This window comes from Saccostrea echinata, unplaced genomic scaffold (assembly GCF_033153115.1).
Source record: "Saccostrea echinata isolate AGI-Se365-2 ecotype Australia unplaced genomic scaffold, CSIRO_AGI_Sech_v1 ptg000054l, whole genome shotgun sequence".
NCBI classification, from domain to species: Eukaryota; Metazoa; Mollusca; class Bivalvia; order Ostreida; family Ostreidae; genus Saccostrea; species Saccostrea echinata.
In genome coordinates this window covers 42,993,209-43,015,696 of record NW_026889803.1, presented here as the reverse complement: position 1 = coordinate 43,015,696, position 22,488 = coordinate 42,993,209, and the positions used below count along the sequence as shown (strand labels likewise).

General features: G+C 32.6%; 3 protein-coding genes across 4 annotated transcripts; 2 read left to right on the top strand and 1 right to left on the bottom strand.

The window, feature by feature from the left end:
* Positions 1-655: 655 nt before the first annotated feature.
* LOC133172552 (DNA-directed RNA polymerase II subunit RPB3-like) lies at positions 656-13,703 on the bottom strand. Its single transcript, XM_061307466.1, has 8 exons — positions 13,574-13,703; positions 13,003-13,052; positions 11,384-11,505; positions 5,814-5,942; positions 3,460-3,508; positions 3,025-3,193; positions 1,840-1,877; positions 656-945 (listed from the first exon to the last, which is right to left on the bottom strand). Exons 1-8 carry the CDS (start codon positions 13,657-13,659, stop codon positions 767-769), a joined length of 822 nt encoding a protein of 273 aa, XP_061163450.1. The 5' UTR covers positions 13,660-13,703; the 3' UTR covers positions 656-766.
* Positions 3,716-5,748, top strand: LOC133205994 (serine/threonine-protein kinase Nek6-like). The gene is made up of 3 exons (XM_061341898.1): positions 3,716-3,876; positions 4,389-4,560; positions 4,769-5,748. The coding sequence occupies exons 1-3, from the start codon at positions 3,748-3,750 to the stop codon at positions 5,374-5,376; spliced, it is 909 nt and encodes a 302-aa protein (XP_061197882.1). The 5' UTR covers positions 3,716-3,747; the 3' UTR covers positions 5,377-5,748.
* Positions 13,704-13,952: 249 nt separating the features above from the next.
* On the top strand, positions 13,953-21,576 carry LOC133205616 (regulation of nuclear pre-mRNA domain-containing protein 1B-like). 2 transcript variants are annotated; one of them, XM_061341456.1, is made up of 9 exons: positions 13,953-14,149; positions 14,631-14,760; positions 14,990-15,102; positions 15,734-15,823; positions 16,907-17,022; positions 17,555-17,681; positions 17,930-18,105; positions 18,421-18,566; positions 19,997-21,576. In XM_061341456.1, coding segments are annotated over exons 1-9 (1,050 nt in total). In that variant the 5' UTR covers positions 13,953-13,998; the 3' UTR covers positions 19,998-21,576. The 2 variants fall into 2 exon arrangements, with proteins under 2 accessions (XP_061197440.1, XP_061197441.1); XM_061341457.1 differs by lacking the exon at positions 15,734-15,823.
* Positions 21,577-22,488: the final 912 nt, after the last annotated feature.

Sequence of the window (22,488 nt, the reverse complement as noted above, 5' to 3'; positions counted from 1 at the left end):
ACAAGTTCTAATTATTGAAAGGTATAAAATTCTCTCAGCAAAAATTAATCTATGGTAAAAAAGGGGATTTTTTTGGATTTGAACCTAAGCAATAAAAATCCTAAGTATCAGTTTTCTTTGTTGGACACTGACATGCTAACACTGCACAGCTCATTAAAGGTAGTGGCATTTAAATTTTGTTTGTGATATGACTTCTGAATAACTGGACTTCCAACTATTTCTCCTAATGAATTTTGTGTCATAAAAGTGTATTTTTAACATAGAACAAGTCCTTGCTCTGTGTTTTTGTTAAGAAAAACTGTATATTTTTTAATGTAATTTGAAAATATATGTTTAAAAAAATGGAGGGAAAACCCACTTATCTAGAAAAATTGTGTTATAGCATGAAGAAAAGGTCATTTTTACTCTCTTTGGTGTATGCATGGTATTTCAAAGACAAATAATTTTAACACTTGTGAGATTGTTGCAAATTTTGGAGATTTTACAGGAAGTTTATATTCATGTTAACTAAAATAATAAAGAAAATTGTGCTATAATTAAAATTCACTTTCTTATTTGTTGAACCATAGGTATTTTCCCAGCTTGTTCGCCCATCTTCTTTTAAAAAAAAAAATTACATCGGAAATGTTGATGAAAGACATAAAATAACGTCATGTCACAGAAAAAAGCTGCTTTAATGAAAATGAAACTTCCGATGAAATGAAGTGTTAAATGAAAAAAAAAGTTTTCGTCACATGAATGTATAAAGAAGTTTAAAAAAAAAAAATCAAATGGCCAACACATCTTGCTGGATTTCATGACTGAGCTGAGTTTGTAAGTCACTGAGTTTCTTTTTGAGAACAGCTAATGCTGAGAACATGATATTTTCTGGCTTCAGAGATCCACATGATTCTACATTGATGTAGTATTTGTTTGGCTGTCCAAGTCCATCGAATGGGGCTTCATCTGTAACGGAATTGTACACTTGTCAGTCAAAGTTGAAAGAATCTTTTTTAATTATTTAAACTTCTGTGTGGTGCAATTGCACTCTCTCAAATAATCAAAATCTCAAATAACAAAATGAGCAAGAGCCCCATAGGCCCTTTGTTTAGATAAAAGCAAATATTAGTTCAGTACTGAAAAGTTTAAAAATATAAGAGGTCCCTCCAGGGGAATGAGGATATGAAGAAACTTGCTTCCTTCTTAAATATGACTAATTCTGACTTTACTTTTCTTGAGAAGAAGATTTTTAAAGATTTTTCCTACATAATCCAATGTATAACTTGATCTGCTGCTGTGGCCCAATTCTAACCCTGGAGGTCATGATTTGAACAAACTTGAATCTACATTACATGAGGATTGTTCTGTATTAATATGACTTAGCATGGTTTTGATGGTCATCAGAAGATGATTTTTTTAAAAAGATATTTCCTATATATTCCTATGCATAACTTTTATCCCATATTGTTGCCCAGCATTACCCTACCCCTTGGGGTCATGATTTGAACAAACTTGAGTCTACACTATGTAACGAAAGTTTCACATAAATTTCAACTTTTTTGGCCCAAGGGTTCTTGAGAGGAAGATTTTTAAAAGATGCCATTGAATTTTCACCAATTCTTAATTATTTCCCCTTGAAAAGAGGTGTGACCCTTCAATTGAACAAATTTGAATCCTCTTCACCCACGAATCCTTTGTGGTAAGTTTAGTTGAAATTGTTCCAGTGGTGGTGGAGAAGTTGAAAATACTAAAAGTTTACAGTCAGACGGACAGACAGATGGACAGACAGATGACAGACAGAATATGATCAGAAAAGCTCATCTGAGCTTTAGCTCAGGTTAGCTAAAAAGAAATACTAACGTGTGTCTTCATCTAGCTCTGAATATTCACTTTTTGGCCTGTAATCAGATGAGCAATTTTTTCATAATCACAAATTAAAAGTAAAAGATATTAAATACATAATCACAAATTAAAATTAAAAGATATTAAAATTAAAAGATATTAAATACATAATCACAAATTAAAATTAAAAAATATTAAATACTGTAATTATAATAATTCATGGTACATGTACAACAAAATTCATTGAGGTGCACATTTAAACAAATGTACAGGTCCTTGGTCCTGAATCATGCAACAATATGTTTGCTGGATTTTCAGAGGCATTTTAAGAGAATGTTTCCATAGATAAGGCACAACAATAGATATAAAACAGTAAATGTCCCTTGTGGACATAACCATCCTTATTAAAAATTTATTTATTGATTTACTCTGACCTACATTTTTCAAGTTGGGAAGGTAGGTAACATATTTTTTGTGGAAATTATCTTACACATTAATAATCATAATAAAAATATAAGATTTAGAAATTTATTTACCAGTATGTTTTCAATATACACAGTACAGCTAGAGAGATTTAATATTTATTGCTAAAAAAGGCTCAATCAAATGTGTCTTAGAGAAATGATAAAACCTTAACTTTCAAAATGATATGGGCAATCTATATTTCACTGCAAACAAAAACAATCATTAAATTGGCAGTTCTGAAAAAAAAATAATTATCAGGTAGGGGAAATTTTAATGGGTTGGTCAGATTTCATCAAACAAATTAATTTTTTTAAAATTGGCCTAAGGGCCCTGAACTTCACAAATTTGGTGCCATATTATACTTATATAAACAGTTTGTTTGATGGAAATACAAAGATATGATACATTTTCAATACAATCCATCCCTGTTTTTGGTCCTAACCCAGGGGTAAAATGTTAAAATTCTGGAAGGGAGCTATTTTCTAAAAAGCATGTACATGTATAAGCATCTTTAACCCCAAGCCCTTTCCCTCAAGTCTGAACTCTACACATCCTAAGTCAGGGTTAATTAATTTAAAACCTTTGTTAAGAGGACTCATTTATTGCTCATTACAAACTAAATGATTGTTTTTGGCTGGTCTGGGGATATTTCAGTAACAAATGGCAGTTATTACAGACAGGCACAGATAGAAATGGCTCGAGGAATTAAAGTAACATTAAAATCAAGAAATGACTCACCATTCTTCTGGTTTGGGATAAAGAGTGTGTCTTAAGGCATTGTCTGGGTCATACTCAAAAGCAACACCACATGTGGGGTTCCACTTGGCATGCTCTTTTGCGAACCCCTTCCTGGCAAAAGCTCGCACCTTTAGTTCCTGACCTTTTCGAAGTTTAACAATCAAAATATCTGGCAAAAATACAAAAATCACAGTTTATCTGTTCCCTGTTTCATGTAAGGGATATTTCCTACAGAAAGATATAATGAAAATAGATCCTACATATTTTTCCTCTTATTTAAAAAAATAAGAATAAAACTAGACATTCCTAAATGCTATTGCTTAAAATACAATTCAAAGAATTTAAAATAATCTAAAATAAGATGGAATATGAATTTATCACCAAATAAGGACCCATGAAGACAAAACAAACAACATAGAGGAGCAACAAAATTACCATCTGTGTCTTCATATTCACTTGTTTCTTCTTTATTTCTGGATGTTACCTGTTCAAGAAAATTTTTTTTTTCAATAAGTTGTAATCAGTTTGTGCCTTATTTCAAAATTTTCAATGACATATAATACATGTATGACACACTTTGATTGACCTTAAAGATATACACAAAATTCTACCACTGAATTTTTCATTAGTACAAAATTAGGCATTCATTCATTGCATTGTGTAAGAAGTGTTTTCAAATTTCTAGGCTATTTATTGGTTGTGACAGCAATGGGTTAGACAATTATGTTAAGATTATATGATCCCATTTCCAAAACTGTCTATGAGCAAGAAGAGCCAAGGGACCCATCCACCTTACAAAGTCTCTGCAGAAAGGTCATCATACAGACTCTAACACTTAAACGGATACACCAGGTATGTTTACTCTATTACTGCTTTCAAATTTATATAGATGTATTTGTTGCATAAAATAATATTCATTTGTGGTTATAACAGTCTAGCTTATTGTTTTTGCCTCATTTAACTGCCCACGCTGCTTAGAAGTTGTTTTTTTTTGTTGGTAAAAATGATTTGTTTTAATTAAACTCATTCAAGTCAGACTTTTAAATTGTTTTTTTTTCTCCTCAGAAGTAAAGTAAAAAGACCTTTTCTCTACCTTCGCTAAAGGTTAAAGTGATACACAGTACATGTATTTAAAAAGTGGCACATATATTCTTTTTAATTTGAAAATGATGAGTGGGAATTTACAGAGGCATCGATGCAAAGTTAGGACTGATATAACCATACATTTTTACATGTGCAAAGACTGGGGCAATACAAATATATATGTGCATCCAATAATGAACAATTCAGATGTCAAGAAACATATCCATTACACTTAAATTATTATGTCAACCACGACTTGTGTCCAAACTCTCTGTTTATAGATTCATCACCTCCCACTACCTAGCTCAATACAGCTTAGCATTGGCACCCTGAGTAAGAAGGACTTCATCATTGATGTAGAACGTATAAGCCCAGAGGACCATGTCCATCAGTGTTACCCAGCAACCTGTTGTCTCAATAATGAGGATGTCATCTTAAGAGTCATGCCAAAATGTAATGATTTAAAAAAAAATAACAGCTGAAAAGATTGAAAATTTAATAAAGTCATTTATTTTCTACTAGTATTAGTTTTAAAAACTGTTATACCTTTGTCATAATATGCATGTTCAATGGCAATGCTCTTGATAACAGTATGATTTAAATAATTTTTCAACCGCATTTGTTTGACATATTTACTATCTGAATCATTTCATGCTTTCAGTTACTGAATTCACTTTCCCTGATCTGATAGGATTATTTGAAGAAGGTGATTTCTTTTGTTGTATCCTACTGCCTTCCGAATCATTAGCAGAGAAAATAGATAAAGCCAAAGAATCTGGAACCACATTAGATCACAGAACCATATGGCATACCCTAAAGTGTATAATAGATACTCTCAATTATTGCCATATCACCCCTATCAGCAAAATATCATCTCATAACATTAGATACCACAAAAATGGTCAAATTTCAATAGACTTGCCACCTGATGATGAAACTGAAACTGTCACAGTCATGGAGGCCCGAATGAATGCCCCTGTGTATGAGGCACCTGAAGTACTAAGTCGCCAGACACCTGATGATAAAGCTCATTCCTGGAACATAGGCTGCCTGGTGTATGAAATGCTTGCTTTAGAACCAGCTTTCTATGACAGAAGTGGGATGAACCCATTTTCAGCATACATGGACATTATGCAGGGAAATATACCACAAATTCCTACAACTGCCAGTGAATCATTGACCAATTTAGTAAAACATTGTCTCTTCACTAACCCTGCTGACCGCTATAGTCTTCAGGATATCAAGCAGGTTGTCCTTCAATATCTCTAAAAGCTTACAGATTTTTTTAAAATTGTAATAACTGATTTTATTGTGCCAATCCTATTGCCCTTTTAGTATCTAGTTTTTTGTTTGTTTTTTTTTTAGTTTTTTTTTTTTAATCTTTTATTTATTTATTTTACATTGGAGAAAAAAAAGCACTTTTTAATACTTTTTTTGGATTTGAACATTTTAGCCATGTATCATTGATTTATCCATATGTATATTTAATTCTTTTCATTAATTGGCATCAATTTAAGTGTAATAAACATTTTAACTACATGCACCTGCATGACAATGAAAAGCATCATTCTGCATTTTAAGTAATGTACATGTATTTCATTGTAATGTAACTGTTTTGAAATAAATATGCAATAAAGATAATTGCCTTGACTGAAATTGACATTTATCAATCATATACATGTACATGATTAGCAGTGAATACATACAGGCACAACTTTTGGGTTGGATGACATAAGGTCAGCACTGGTCACATGTTTGGTCTGATCCTCTGTACATTTCACGTCCAATGTAAACTCTACAGAACATTCTGGACAAAACTCTTCACATGTACAGTCCTGGAAATATGAAGTTTATTTATTGTATGTATGATCCTGAATTGTAATGGTATACATGTTAAAGATGTTCTAATTTTTTTTTTTTTAAATTCATGATAATGTAAAATCATTATGCAATAATCCAGTACTTGATATCATAAGCAAGATATAATTCTTTTTTGCAGAACAATTTTCAAAAGTACAAAAAACACGGCAAATAAGAATAAATACCGATGACAATGAGTCATGCATGTAAATCCTTTTCTACACTATCAACCACATAAAAAAATTTAATATAATGTCTTAAACAAGAGGCCCATGGGCCACATCACTCACCTGAGCACATTGGCTAAGCAAAAGCACAATCAGTTCAGTATTGAAAAGACCGGGGGAGGGGGGGGGGCTTGAATTTTAAACTACCTGATGATGCTTCCATGTCAATATAACAAATGGCTTTGTTGTACTTGAGAAGATTTTTTAAAAAAAATTCCCATATATTCCTTTGTAAAAATTTGATCCCTCATTGTGGCTCCTCCCTATCCCAGGGGTCATCATTTGAACAAACTTGAATCTACACTACATGAGGATGCTTCCATATCAATATGACTAAACATAGCTTTTCTGTTCTTGAGAAGAAATATTTTTACAATATGTTCTTATGTAAAACTTTCCATCCCCCATTGGGCCCCATCCTACCCCTGGGGGTCATCATTTGAACAAAATTGAATCTACACTACCTGAGGATGCTTCCATATCAATATGACTAAACATAGCTTTTCTGTTCTGCAGAAGAAGATATTTTCCTTTATATTTCTATGTAAAACTTTGATCCTCCATTGTGGCTCCGCCCTACCCCCGGGGGTCATGGTTTGAACAAACTTGAATCTACACTACCTGAGGATGCTTCCATATCAATATGACTAAACATAGCTTTTCTGTTCTTGAGAAGAAATATTTTTTCTATATGTTCTTATGTAAAACTTTCCTTCCCCCATTGGGCCCCACCCTACCCCTGGGGGTCATCATTTGAACAAAATTGAATCTACACTACCTCAGGATGCTTCCATATCAAAGTGACTAATCATGGTTTGCAGTTCTTCAGAAGAAGATATTTTCCTTTATATTTCTATGTAAAACTTTGACCCTCCATTGTGGCCCCGCCCTACCCCCGGGGGTCATGATTTGAACAAACTTGAATCTACACTACCTCAGGATGCTTCCATATAAATATGACTCATCATGGCTTTGCTGTTCTTGAGAAGAAGATTTTTAAAGATTTTTCCTATATATTTCTATGTAAAACTTTGATCCTCCATTGCGGCCCTGCTCTACCCTCCAGGGTCATGATTTGAACAAACTTGAATCTACACTACCTCAGGATGCTTCCATATAAATATGACTCATCATGGCTTTGCTGTTCTTGAGAAGAAGATTTTTAAAGATTTTTCCTATATATTTCTATGTAAAACTTTGATCCTCCATTGCAGCCCCGCCCTACCCCCGGGGGCCATGGTTTGAACAAATTTGAATCTACACTACCTGAGATTGCTTCCATATAAATATGACTCATCATGGCTTTGCTGTTCTTGAGAAGAAGATTTTTAAAGATTTTTCCTATATATTTCTATGTAAAACTTTGATCCTCCATTGTGGCCCCACCCTACCCCCGGGGGTCATGATTTGAACAAACTTGAATCTACACTACCTGAGGATGCTTCCATATAAATATGACCAATTAGGGCTTTGCTGTTCTTGAGAAGAAGATTTTTAAAGATTTTTCCTATATATTTCTATGTAAAACTTTGATCCTCCATTGCAGCCCCGCCCTACCCCCGGGGGTCATGATTTGAACAAACTTGAATGTACACTACCTAAGGATGCTTCCACATGAGTTTCATCTTTCCTGGCCCTATGGTTCTTGAGAAGAAGATTTTTAAATGATGCCATTATTTTTCAGTAATTCCTAATTATCTCCCCTTGAAATAGGGCGTGGCCCTTCATTTGAACAAACTTGAATCCCCTTTACCCAAGGATACTTTGTGGCAAGTTTGGTTGAAATTGGCCCAGTGGTTCTTGAGAAGAAGTCGAAAATGTGAAAAGTTTACAGACAGACGGACAGACAGACGGACAGACAGACGGACGCCGGACAAAATGTGATCAGAAAAGCTCACTTGAGCTTTCAGCTCAGGTGAGCTAAAAATTATAATAAGATCAATTTCAGTACTTTTAAAAGGCCTAAAACCAAAAGACTTGAATATGATTAAAATGGGACTTGAAATACTTTTTATATGTCAATGCTAATCTGATCTAATCAAATACACTATACATATTTTAATAAACAAGCAAATTCAAAGAATTGTAGTCCCTTGCTTTTGGTGTGTTAGTGGTTAGGATGCAATTAATTAGGGCATATTATAACTGTCTTCCCTGTTTGTCCTGTCTTGTCTGTCCATCACACAAAAAAGATATAAATTTTTTAATTAATAAAATTCATGGCCAAGATGAAAGTTTCTTAAAACTGCATCAAACTTCAAGATCAAGGACAAATGGTCAAATATAATAATAAAATCTGAAAGGCCACAAGTAATGTACATGTGGAAAAAAGTCTCTTCTGGAGCAAAAGTTATTGCCAAAGTTGAAATTTTAGATAAGTAGGTCAAACTTCTAGGTCAAGGTCATGAAGTCAAAAATGATAATTCTTTTGAAAGGTGCTATCACAGGTTATATACCTATATCTAAAATTAAAAACGAAAGCCCTATTTTCTTCCATTCAAGTTATTACCAGTACCAATGTTAAAATTTTTAAAAGTACTGTAGGGTAAACTCAAGGTCACAAGGTAAAAAGCATGATTACTCTACATTTGGAAAGGTCTTGTAACAGGTAATACACATGTTAAATACGAATGACCTGTATTTTCTCATTCAAAGAGTTATCACAAATGTTAAAATTTTTCAAAAGTATGTCAAACTTCAAGGTCAAGGTCATGGGGTCAAAAATCATAGTGAATTTGGAAAGGTCTTGTCACAGGTAATGTGCAAGTGAAATATAAAAACCGTACCTTTTCTCATTCAAAAGTCACGACCAAGGTTAAAGTTTTTGTGAGAGACTGACACACGAATGAGATTTAATGTTCCCCCACTTTTGTGAAAGCAGGGGACAATAATAAGATTCAATTGCCCATTGAACAACATTGTTAAAATTTTTTTCAGGAATCGTTCTCATTACTGAACTAATATTTGGGGGCGACCTTGTGCAGTACATCCTAAAATTTTGACTGGATAATTTTATACACTTGCCATTCTCATTGCCAGTATTTAAACTATGTATCTCATTATAATGTTACTTGATTCCTTTCACACAATATTTATCACAAGTTTCACCAGTGTATATGTTTTACTAGCCTAACAAAATATTTTTTATACAACCATATTAGGGGTGGGACGATATACCGATACAACGATACATACCGATATTTTCTTCTAAGATACGGTTTACGATACAGGTCTTAAAATATCGGTACGAAACGATACACGAACGACCTATCAAAAAATTGAAAATGAAAGTAGTTGTCCTTGGAAAATGGCGGCTTGTTTGAAGTGAAGACATGATATTGATATTGAAAACACGCTTTAGAACTAATAATGTGTAGATAAGGGGTAAATCATTTTCACTTTTAAGCATCCTCGGAAGATGGGACAAGAAAAGTTCAGTTTGGAAAGTGTGTTACATATATACAGAACGTGTCGTTTCCACAACAGTTGATATTGGTCCATCTGGTACTATAACAGCTCATAACAATGTATGGATTCTCTAATTTCAAGAATTTGAAATTCTGAAACAAATTGTGGATTTTTTTTTTAAACTCAACTTGGTTACAGACTTTCAGCAATTAATATTAATGTACATGTGATGTTTTTTAAATGAATTTTTAGACAGTGTTTTTGATGAACTACACAACCATTTGTAAACAACTTGTTTATAGATATTTGGCAATATGTAGATGTAACAATGTTTTTGTAAATTTTAAGTCAATGAAATTGATGAACTTCAAGTATTAATTTCAAAGCACATATGAATTGATATAGAATAATTTGTAGATTTAATATCAAGACAAAAATGAAATTAAAAAAAAGTTTTTTTTATATAGTTTTATGATTTATCATAATATCGAGATACGTATCGTATCGTGTTATGTGTACCGAGATACGTATCGTATCGTAAGATCTGTGTATCGTCCCACCCCTAAACCATATACAGTCAAACCTCATCATCTCGAACTCGATGAGACCAAAAAAAAAATTCAAGTATCCGAGGGTTGGAGATATCGATGGTTAAATACTTAAGGAGGTTCGATCCTGAGCTTTTGAGCAGATTTTGCTCTGGATCTTTATTTATAAAATTCTGCATCATTTTTAAGTTCAAACATTAAATCTGGATTCTACAATGCAAATTAAACTATATCCAAGGAAAAAACCGCGATTAAATTCCATTCAAAAACGATTAAGCCATGAACTATATTTTGTGGCGGAAGGTTTTTTAGGAGAAATTGATAAATTATTCCCTTTTGAAATATATTCAGTACTGTTAAGTTTAGATTCCTATTTTTCCATGCTGGTTGCACACTGGGCTGTGTTTTGCAGTGAAATGTTTTATGCTGGTTCTGAAATATCTATTAAATTATTTCTTATGAATTCTTTTGTTATATTGTGACAAATATAGTAAATATATTCTGAAAGTCCAGGAAAAAATTTAGCCAATTTAAACATAAAATTAGCACTTTTTTTATTAATATCTAAAAAATTATATCATAGACCCCCACTTTTGTTTTTCTTTTCTGAATATATAAGATAAATTTGATCAACCTGCCTAAATTCAGCAAAAGTTTAAGACTTTAAAATAATTTTATTGCTTATTAAATTTTTAATGTCAGAAAAATCACATTTGTTGAGTGCAGAAAGGTCAAATAATTGATTATGCGAAGCACTTTGAAACTTTTTGTTAGTCACAATTTTAAAGTGTCTTCTTTAAAATAGACTAATAGTTTATTTTGTCCCATGATTTATTGGGATAAAAACATTGGAGGGAAAACGTCGAAGATGTGATTTTTGATTAAGACACAAATTTCAGTGCAAAAAGGTCATATTTAGTGTTCTGTAGCGCCAAAAGAAGCATATTGACCCCCATTTTTTGTTTTGATTTTTAATTAAGCTATGTGTGTAGAAACTTAAAATATACTTGACAAAAAAAGTTTAAGACTTTAAATATCAGGATCCAACCTCGTTAAGAAATATGTGGTTAGGACATCCCAATCACTTAGACATATCCATGGTATTCGAGACATCCATGTTTGAGATACCGAAGTTCAACTGTACAGGTATTTTTCAACTATTTTTGTCACAGTAACATCCTTTTCATGATCACCAAAAACATGAGGCATGAAAATGTGAATCATTGAACAAACCCTCGAGTATTGCATACGGTCCACCACTTCATCACTGGTCAATGGAATTAAGCCGATCCTGTGAGCAATAAACTCATCAAACAGGACTGTAGAATTAGACTCAATCTGTACCCAGTCAATGGCTGCAAAAGATTGTAAAAACATTAATAAATATTTACATTCAGTAATGGGCCTACACAGTCTTGCAGAATACTGTATAGGCCTATTTTCATTATAAAATCCATTGGTAATTCAACCCCCTATAGCACACACGAAACCTTGTTACTGCTTTATAGAATACACAATAGGAACTACATACACTTTTAATACACTACGAACATCAATATGTTTATTGTTTTGGCTCAATTTAATTAAAAACATTTGCCCAATTAAATTGTTGTAAAAATATAACAGTTCTACTTTTACAATTAATTTGTCTTTTTCCCTTGCAATATTCATTTGTGTTATTTAACTTTCCACGTCAAAACAGCTCTTACATGTACGTATAACAGCCACACCAGTTCTGAAAGGGGCCAAATTTATAATAATAATGAATGAAATTAACATTTATGAAGATAGAAAATTATAAAATGTAAATATAAAAAATTAATTTTTTTTCTTTTTGATGTCATTGGTCATTTAACAGCACCTGCCCATGCCGACAAATTATCATACTGCACTTAAGCATGGTATTCAATTTGACAGCACGACCAGGTTCTAGCTGTTATATGACCATCCAAAAATAAGAAATCAATGTTTAAATAAAGCTGAATGTTTGATACATCATACAACTGGAGTGTACCTTCTACTAGCATTCATTTAACATATGTGTGATAATTTCTAGACCCAAATAGTCTTCAAAATACTGGAATTTGGGTGAAAATACTGTACAGTACATTGCTAATCAAAAAACTGTACAAAATATCGACAAAAAATCAATGTAAGATGTTCATTTTTTATCAATAAATTCAAATCAACGTACAGATGCACCACTGCATGCAGTGTTATATATGTAATTACTCATTTCAAGAAATTCTTGAAGATTTTGGAATTTCAACAATCCCTATGGTAAATGCTGAACTTGGTAATAATGCAAGAGTCTGGTCGTCTCCATTCATCTGCATTTTTTAAATGATACTAAAAGCATTTCTCTTAATCTGTGTTTGAATGGACAATACTTATGCCTAAGCAAATAATGGACTAAATTTCGTAATGCTGTCACAAAGTTACTCTGATTCTTGTGAGTGCCTTTTTCTCTTTGAAATGTCTTTAATTTGAATTTTCTACCGACAAATTTTAACAAATTAGAGTTGAAAAAATCCTTAATATGGGTCCTATTAAAAAATATTCAGCCTAACAAAAAGCTTTGATATCTCTTAATTACGTTGTAATTATCACGGGAATGTTTCACACCTTCGTTCAAGATGTTTTGTTTACATTAACCAAGCACAGTAAGTCATGCATTGATCGAGATTTCTGGTGGCTGTTCTGTCAAACATTACAAAATACAAATTTTCATTTCCCGTGAATTTTGGTGTACCTCCGTGCACCCGTGAATGGGGTCAAATATGTGTGACATTTTGTGTACCACTGGTACATATCACATGTATGATTTAAATATTCAGTGATAAGAAACTCACCAATGGTTGGCACTTCAGCAATACAAACTCTTCTAATAGCATTTGCAACACTGAAAGAAGCAATATTTATTAAAATTCATGCAGAATTTAGTTATTCATCAAACTTCAGGTTTACTTTGTGTAATCATGAAACTTATACTGTACGTTGCAATTCAAATTATGCAGAGCAGTTTCTAATCAGTTTTAATTATATATTTTTTTAAAAAATTTGATAACCCAATACGTAAATGCTTTATGTAAGTAGGGTAAGAACAGAAATACAAAAGTAAGACATAATTTATGTTATAGTTTATATTCATTATACCTTTGTGTATTTTTTTCTATATGAAAATATGATGGATAATGGCAATTACGAAGTTTGTCCCCCTCAACAGCAACTATATTCCCCTCAGCTAGCTGCGCCTCAGGAAATATTTGCTGTCGAGGGGGACAGTAACTTGTTATTGTCCTTACAACCAGTAAATAGGTTTCTAATATTTATTACTAAACTATATCATGAGGGTGGTAATTCATTTGAGAATCTCTGAATGGGTAAACAAATTAGCCTCATCCACTTTATCCAGTTGTATACCTCAGATCTGTATCCTCAAGAATATACTTTATGTTTTCCTCTGACAGTTGTGTGATTTGAACTGTTGGTTGGTTAGCATACGGCATTTTCTCTCTAACTGTTCAGACCAAATGCACTGTTCATGCAACTTCCGGTACAATTTAGAGGTTGAAACCAAAATTTTGAAGGGGGGTCCAGGTTTACTGAAACAAAATTATGAATGAAAAATTAATGGTTTCAAAATAGCGATTTACAGGAAATAAAAGACTTTCATATCTTTTTTATATTTTATATTAAAGACTTTGATTTAACAAGATCAATATTTACCATCACAATGAACTTAGCCCCCCCCCCCCCCCAATCAGATGCAATGAAAATCAGCCTCACTTCCGCCAGGGACGACAACTTTTGTTTTGGTTCTTGCGAAGCAGGTGTCCAGAGGAAAAATGTCCTCTTTTTCGGATAACAACTTTGTTAAAAAACTAGGAGAGCTGAATAATACACAGCAAAGTATTCAAACATTGTCATTATGGTTGATTCATCATCGAAAACATTCAAAAACAATCGTTCAAGTATGGCTAAGGGAAATGCAAAAAGGTAAGATTTGTTTGTCAACAATATTCGTGTTGTTTACAACATATGGAATGCTGACATAAACGTTTTTCACAAAGACAACATTTTCCCCTTATTTGAAAGAAAGGTGCTGTTTAATCTATGAAATTTGTGGAATAGAATGGGGTGTCTGAATTTTGATTTTAAGTTTTTGAACTCTGGAAGCTGTGATGAGCAAAATTATTTGAAACAGACTTAATTAGTATGAGTAGTAGATACATGTATTACTGGTAATTCTCATGAGGTAATTGGTATGTATATTTATTTTAATGAGTATGCATAAAAATTTTAACATGTTCCAAACAATCAGAAAGTTTAATAGTTTTAAAGAAAGTTGACAGGTGAATTGAGGAAGTTCGATACACATGGCACAAAGCTCTGTGTTCAAACATGTCAAAAAAGCCTAAAGGTATAAATATGATACATGTTATGTATTAGATAACTGGTTGTACTTGGATTATTTCAGTGCGTCCCAGTCAAAGATTAACCTTTATGTACCTGGCTAATGATGTCATACAAAACAGCAAAAAGAAAGGACCAGAATTTACAAGAGACTTTGCCACCGTTTTACCAGAGGCATACAAAATTTCCACTAAGTAAGAGATATTCAATATGATTGCATGTGAGAGTCATTTCAGTAAATAATATTGAGAGTAGGGTGGAATGTTAATATTTTTAGACTCCTTTCTATCAGCTGTTCTATAGAATCTAATTGAAAGAACCCCCTACAAAGACAGTTTTTGGAAATATGTGAAAATACATGTAAGTATGTGTGATAAGTGATAAATTTAGCAGTGATCATGGTATGCTTATCATTTACCACAGGGATGCAGATGATAAGATTAAAAAATCAGTGGACAGAATCCTTGGAATCTGGGAAGAAAGAGCCGTGTACAGCAAACACTTTATTGATCAAATCCGTCTGTCTAAACCTGGAGGTAAAACATGCTCTTTTTTATTATAAATCTTGTCTTTCAAGACATTGGTATTATAACATTTCACTTTAAATCAGTAAATGACTTTTCCTGAATGCAGATATTTCCTGGGTCATTATTAGTTGCCCAAGTAAAACTTTTACTGAATTGATTATTTCTTTTGGATCTCGCATGGGTACATCTGGAGACAAGCATGTTTTTATTACGACATGGAGCATATTGCATGTCATCTTAAACTAGCATTCATGGAATATTCTTTATCTAGCAGATGTGTATGTAGATGGGAAGCATTTGATTTGATAGTATGAAACAAAAAGGTATTTTTACTCTCCCATATCCAGCTTATTTTATATTTCCTTGTCTACCAGTATCTCTATTGTATCACAAGTTTCTTTCACAGGAATTTTTCAGTTGTTCTGTTTCATTGTTGTTGAAATTGATGACATCTGTCTTGTCCCTGTGTCATGATACTCATGGTACCATATAGCAGTAATAATTATTTTATCAATCTTCAAATTGTGAGCATCTGATTGGAGCTGCTGATCACTGACAAGACAGTGATGATCTGAACAACACTGACCCATTGCATTGTGGGTAATTTTTGGTATAGAGGGCTTTTGTTTTGTCTTTGTAGCAACTTCTGTCTCTGACTCTGACTTGAAATCACAACGAAAGAAAAAGGTGGAAGAATATGTAGTGACGCTAAAGAAGAAGGGGTTCAAAGGTGCTGATAATTTGGCTGAGCATTTTTTTTCTTGTAGGAATATGAATGTTGACGTGGTTCATCCATACAAATTACTTATTATGAAATAAACTTTACAAGAACACCTATAAATTTCATACTATGGGTAATATCCTCTATTAAGCATTTTGTAATAAAGTTTTTAAAATTGCTACATTGTATGAAGGTACATGTATTGAGATAAATTAAAAGATGTTTACTTATTGAAGGTTGTACTAGTGTTTGAAATAACCGTGCTCCCGACCGCTCGAGACGCACAAATTTTGCCATGGACGAACAGATTTGCATGTACCGATGCCCGGATGGATGTGTTAAAATTTTCCTTAAATTAAAATTCATATATTTAATAAATCTTTCTCAGATCAACTTATAGTATGGGTATCAAAGTGTAATAGGTAAAGTGGTAGAATTCCTTAGCCTATAGATTTGGAATCGAAGTTACGGTGATCTGGCCCCATTCACATTATCACTAAAAACAAATTTATAAAAAAAAAATTACTTTCTCGGGGCCAGTAGATTTTTGGCAGGGCTGAAAACTTTCACTAGCATTTGGCCTAAATGTCTAGCTAATTTTACGGTGAGTTTCAAACACTGGTTATACACAATTTCATTGTTCAAATTCTTCTTTGATATGTATTTTAAATATGCATGAGGGAATTTTGTTTTTGGTTTTTTTTTTTGGTTTTTTTTTATTTTGACTACTTAACAGATCTTTCAAACTTTTTCTTTTAGAACTTTTTAAAGACTATCATTGTAATATTAATGGAAAAGTGAAAACAAGTGTTTCAGAACTTCATTTTTGTTATTTCTAATTGTCTGCTAAAGTAAGATTTCTATCCTAAACTTTAAAATAGTCCACTACTAAAGCTTGTTAAAGAGAAATTATCAATATTTACAGTTTTTCTCAAGTAATGCTTTTGTCATTTGCCACTTAAACAGGTAAAATACATTTAATATACATGAACCTCTCTGGATCAACTCCTGAGTCTCCATATAAACAAAAATCATAAGAGTTATGTGAAGGATATAAGAAGCAAATCTTTAAAAGTTGCAACTGTTTTGTAGTGCAAAATACAGAAAAAACCACACCCCCGGCAAAGAGGAAGAAGATGGATGAAATGCCCTCTCTGCGAGAAGAAATAGAGGCAATGCCTAAAGATGAAAACCCTGTGGTCCCAGATGTATGGATTTTAGCTCATTTTAAATAATATGATACATTGTTTACATTTTATCACTTCAAAATGACACACTTTTTTATCCTTCCTATAAAGGTGGAAATAAATGAACATCTTGCATATATTTATATTGGTAATTCAGTAACTTCTGAATTTCTCATAATTGCACAAAATACAGTCAGTCTTCATTATCTCGAACTGGATGGACCTAAGAAAAAAATTCAGGCTATCCCAAAATTAGAGATATCAAGGTTTAATTAAAATACATAAAGGAAAGAAAGTTGGGACTTGCATCTGACTTTGACATATATCCATTGTATTTGAGATATTGAAGTTCGAGGCAACAAAGCTCACTGTTATAAATTTCTTAAACACTCTGATTAGGAAACATTAAAGAATCGGGGAGAAGAATGAGACAAATTTAGACTACTTGTAACAATTTTTGTTCTAATAGATGTGTATGATAAAGTGTGAAGCATTGAGAATGCCAACAGTCATAGAATAAGGTTACATTTTATATTTATTGTCTTACTTTTAGGCAGAAGAACTGGTGAAGAGATTGGCCGATTTAGAACATTCAGCATCTAGTGATGCTGCAGTCAGAGAGAAAATTGCAGCCCTGCCACCAGATGTTTCTGACATAAACCATCTGTCCAAAATCACTGGTAAGTTTCTCTCATCAATTAAGTCTGTAGTGACCTCATTGTTGTCATGTGGCAGTAAATAAAGCTAGATTTGCATATACACTGTAATTTGGAAATACTACTGTGACAGATTGAATAATTTGCTGAGTTTAATATAAGATATGAAATATGCTACAAAAATGCTCATATTTGACTTCCATTGGAAAGAAAACAATTTACACATGTATGTATATTTACAATAAATATGAACTTGTATTTTATTTCTTTAGATAAAGAAACGGCTGTGAAATTGTTCCGACAAGTAGAAGATGCTTGTATTTTGTTATCAGAATACAACTTCCGCCTGAATGCAGAACTGGAAGAGAGAAAACAAGTAGGGAAGATGTTGAGAGATTTCCTTACAAGCCAAAAAGATCAGGTTGTCAAAGGAGAGGAAAAACTACAGGTAGGAAATATTTCAGGTGCTTGTTAAATTAAATTGAGAGCAAATTATGCTCAGACACTGAAAACATGAAATTTTTTTTTTACTTGAGTTTCTGATACTTTAGTCATTTTTCAATTAAGTAAAATTACAGAGATATGAGAGTGTTTTAATGAAGAATTGAAGGTGGACCATGTGTATGTCTTCACATCTCCCCAACTTCTCTTACTGTAATTGATATGATAGCAAAAAATTATGACAAATAGCATGGAGCAATCCATATAAAAGTAAAAATAAGTCAATGTTCTTGTAATAACTTTTATCTTTTTTCTGCATCAGGAATCAAAACAGAGACTGGAAAAAGTGGGTGCTGTCAGACAGGAGTTGATGTCTCACATTCGGAATCTCCCAGATCTGTCCAAACTGCCAGACATAGATGGGGGTTTAGCACCCCTCCCCTCAGCCGGAGATCTTTTCTCACTATGGTAATTGCTCAATACTTTGGTTAATTGAGTCATTTGAATATCTGTTTATGACTGTTAGGGTAGGTGAAATGTGGTTGATATAATTTATTTGAAAAGCCACCAAATTTATCAGTGATTTGGACCTTTATATTGATTTTGGAAACATTATTTTAAAAACTATACCCAGTAGAATGACGATTTGCACCATGACTGTTCATAGTGTAAAAATTGTTTTCATGAATGCTTTGAAAGTAAATACACCGAATATCATATCACATTGTAGACATGGAGATTAAAGTCCTGCTTCTTTTTTCCATGGGTAGGGAACGTACATGTATTTCATTTTCAACAAAATATAAGTGGACATTGACAATACCCTATATCATTTACTCAAAATTATTTTATTCAGAGAAACTGGATAAATTTTTAGCTCATCTGAGCTGAAATCTCAAATTAGCTGATCACATTTTGTCCATCTTTTTGGAATTTTTTTTCACATTTTTAACATCTTCTCAAGAACCACTGGTCTAATTTCAACCAAACTTGCCACAAAGCATCCTTGGCTAAAGGGGACTTAAATTTGTTCAAATGAAGGGCCAAGCCTTCTTTCAAGGGGAGAAAATTAACAATTAGTGAAAATTTATGGAAGCTTTTAAAAATCTTCTTCTCAAGAACCACTGGACCAGATAAGATGAAATTTAGGGAAAAGCAATATTGCATAGTGTAGATTCAATTTTGTTCAAACCATGACCCCTGGGGGTAGAGTGGGGCCACAGTGGGCAATCAAAAATTTTCATAGGAATGTCTAGGAAAAATCTTTCAAAACTATCTCCTCAAGAACAGTAAAGCTATGATTAGTCATAATTTTATGGAAGCATCCTCAGGTAGAGTAGATTCAAGTTTCAAATTATACAAATCATGCCCATCCATCCCCTTTGGAATCATATTCCCCCCCATCTTTGGGTCTGGCCACAATGGATGATCAAAACTTTATACAGGAATATATAGAAAATAGTTTTGCAAAATCTTTTATGCAAGAACAGCAAAGTCATGGTTAGTCATGTTTATACGGAAGCATCTTCGGGTATTGTAGATTCAAATTTGTGTTCAATTTATAATTTGTGTTTGGGGGGGGGGGGGGGGGATATGTGATCAAAGTTTTACATAGGAAAAGATAGGGTAAAAATCTGCTGATGGAGAATAGCAGGGCCATAATGACTTAGATGAGTGATGTGGCCCATGGGCCTATTGCTTGAGTTGGGTACCATTTGATTGTTGAGGGGAAATAGAAAAATTTAGGGTTTTTTTTTAACAAATGGGCAGTTTGAGTTATATTGGTTATATCTTTTTTTTTCTCGTAAACATGGTAAAATACTGTACATGTAGTTCACAATACTTCCTTAGAAATAAATCATCATATTAAAAATACTTACATATATAATATTTGTCAGATGGTGCAACCTTTACCTGTGTGTATAAGAAAGCTGGTATAAATGAAGATGATGGACGTAAGTTCTGTTGATGATGGTGAAGAGAAAGGGAACAAGTTCATACAACAAGATGCTACACTGTGATCATGCCTATTGTTAATGATTCCATATTGTATCCTTGTTTGAATTCAGTCATTATTTGCCCAGTGATACACTAAGCTGTCGTATCAAGGTTTAACGTATTTGTTGATGGAAATTGTACACAATTTTTTATGTTTTGATGTCTTGATCTGTTAAGGATTATTCCCCTTTGAGAATATAAATAGAGTTCAGTTTTAATGTATTTTATAGTTAGTGTAGAATGAAGGTACTTATCACTTACAAACCTCTGAATTCATGTACTCCAATGCAAAAGTTATGAATTATGCAAAGTATTGTTCAAATTTCAGTTTAAGAAATGTTGCCACTACTTCCTTATATTTCATACCATTGTACATGTAATCTGTATAGAGAGGCAATACATGTTTTACATAGATAATTGTAAAAAAGGAAATCATGTTTTGAAATTGTTTAGTGGGCAATATTTGTTTTTCAGTGGAATGTCATGTGAAATGGAATCAAACAATACATGAAATAGCATTTTACAGCAAATTTTTTATGTCAGGTCAAATTAAATGTTAGAAAAAAAGAGCAAATTCTTACCGAAAATCATATTTTTAGCTCACTTCGACAAAGATTATCTTATTCTATACTCCAGACATTAGAGTCAGTTTCAGCATCAGCATCCACTATAAAGTTTAAGGAGCAAGTCTATTCCAAAGTAACTGTAAGCCCTACTTGGACCAAACTTACATGGATGTCGCATCTAGGGAGGCACACTACAAAAACATTTATGCGGTGTCAGACTTTGTCGTCTTTGTAGATAACATTGAGGTGAGCTTTGTTATATTTGATTGCCTTTGTTAAGTCAGGGAAAAGTTGTATTTATTTATTAAAAAGTTATAGATATGTGTACATCATTGAACAGTGAAAAATCAAGACCCAGTTGGAATTATATTTGGTTAGAATACAGTTTATTTTACATGTATCAAGTGAATTCCAACACTTATCTACAAAATGGACAGTGTAAAGATATGAAGCTTATAAGAACCTGTGATCTTTAAGACTGAAGTATACCTAGTGCTACAAAATGTCATTGTTTGATTATGTTTGTTCTCTTATCAATGTAAAAAAGAAATAAATAAAAGAAATGTCATTTCAAAATTGTGTGGCATACAACTGATAACATATTGCTCTCAGAATAGTACAAAGTACACATATTCATCCATTCTGTTAGATTAACTTCCTTGATTTTGAAGAAAAATCAATACATAGCCTTGAAATGATAAATTACATTGTATTGACATTCAGTTGTAAATTGAGTTTATCTTCTGTACAACTTTTTCTGTCCTATTATCATTTTAAGACAACTATTCTTTTATCAGTTCAGATATTTGTATGTTCAATGGCAAGTACTTTGTAGAGAAGTATATGTTTTAATTCAGTTGTTATAAATTCTGCTTAAAAAGAGCATGAAATAAAATGTTGATATATGAACACAATTTTTCTGAAGTTTTGAATATTATTGCCTTGAAATCAGATATTAAGGTTCATAGGCCCTCTGTTCACTTGTATAAATTTTTGCTGTTATGCTTATGATTTTTCAGGAAAAAAAAAATTATCATTAAAGTGCATGATTTCAGCATACTTTGTGGGTCAAAACTGGACAAAATTGGCCTTTTTACTTGACAATTTAAAATAGGAATAATAGTGATTTATCCTAGTGAGGATTATCTCTCTTGTTAGAGGGTCGATGAACCTTAAAGACATGATATTATTTCTAGCTTTCTGAGATAAAGTCGGGGAGAATTTACTCAATATCTATGGTATCACAGCATTGGCATGGCATGTTTCATTCTGAGTAAGTGTATATTTAAAGGCTACACTGACCAAACATGCATAGATCAATGTTGCTTCTAAGCTGAACACTCTTTTTGCTAGATGAGTGTCTTGTATTAGTTTTTATTACTGTGGTAAGTTTGTATAACCAAATTTAGCAAATGCCATGCAGAAATTAATTATATAAGTACATGTACTATGAAAAAATTTCAAAGTATAAAGTAACTTCGTGGTGCAGGATTCAGTTGTATCAATATTAAATGACCGACTAAAGCTTCATTAAACTGATCATATTTAATGATTCAGTTGTATCAATCTTTTCATGAACAAATCGGTGTATTAAAGCGTCATTAATCTCCTCAATTTTAAATGAATGTAAGGGGGTTTAATTAAGTGTAGCTGCAGAACTGTATATTTATTGCGCACAAAAAGCTGAGCTCGGTTCTGGATTCATTTCTCCAAATTCTTACCTCAGCTGTACAAAAGCTCGATTTCAAAAATTTCCATAGTTTAAACCATATTTTATTTGAAAATGACAAGCAGAATATACAGGCAAGTAGTACAGAAAATCAAAA

Bases quoted from the DNA above. Each gene is read 5' to 3' on its own strand.
- LOC133205994 (XM_061341898.1), top strand. From the start codon at position 3,748: ATGTTAAGATTATATGATCCCATTTCCAAAACTGTCTATGAGCAAGAA. The intron at 3,877-4,388 runs GTATGTTTACTC...CTCTGTTTATAG, and splicing joins CACTTAAACGGATACACCAG to ATTCATCACCTCCCACTACC. The intron at 4,561-4,768 runs GTAATGATTTAA...TCATGCTTTCAG, and splicing joins CTTAAGAGTCATGCCAAAAT to TTACTGAATTCACTTTCCCT.
- LOC133172552 (XM_061307466.1), bottom strand. From the start codon at position 13,659: ATGCCGTATGCTAACCAACCAACAGTTCAAATCACACAACTGTCAGAG. The intron at 13,053-13,573 runs GTATACAACTGG...TGCTTCTTTCAG, and splicing joins CTTGAGGATACAGATCTGAG to TGTTGCAAATGCTATTAGAA. The intron at 11,506-13,002 runs GTGAGTTTCTTA...AATCTTTTGCAG, and splicing joins TGCTGAAGTGCCAACCATTG to CCATTGACTGGGTACAGATT.
- LOC133205616 (XM_061341456.1), top strand. From the start codon at position 13,999: ATGTCCTCTTTTTCGGATAACAACTTTGTTAAAAAACTAGGAGAGCTG. The intron at 14,761-14,989 runs GTAAGAGATATT...CATTTACCACAG, and splicing joins GCATACAAAATTTCCACTAA to GGATGCAGATGATAAGATTA. The intron at 17,023-17,554 runs GTATGGATTTTA...TCTTACTTTTAG, and splicing joins AAAACCCTGTGGTCCCAGAT to GCAGAAGAACTGGTGAAGAG.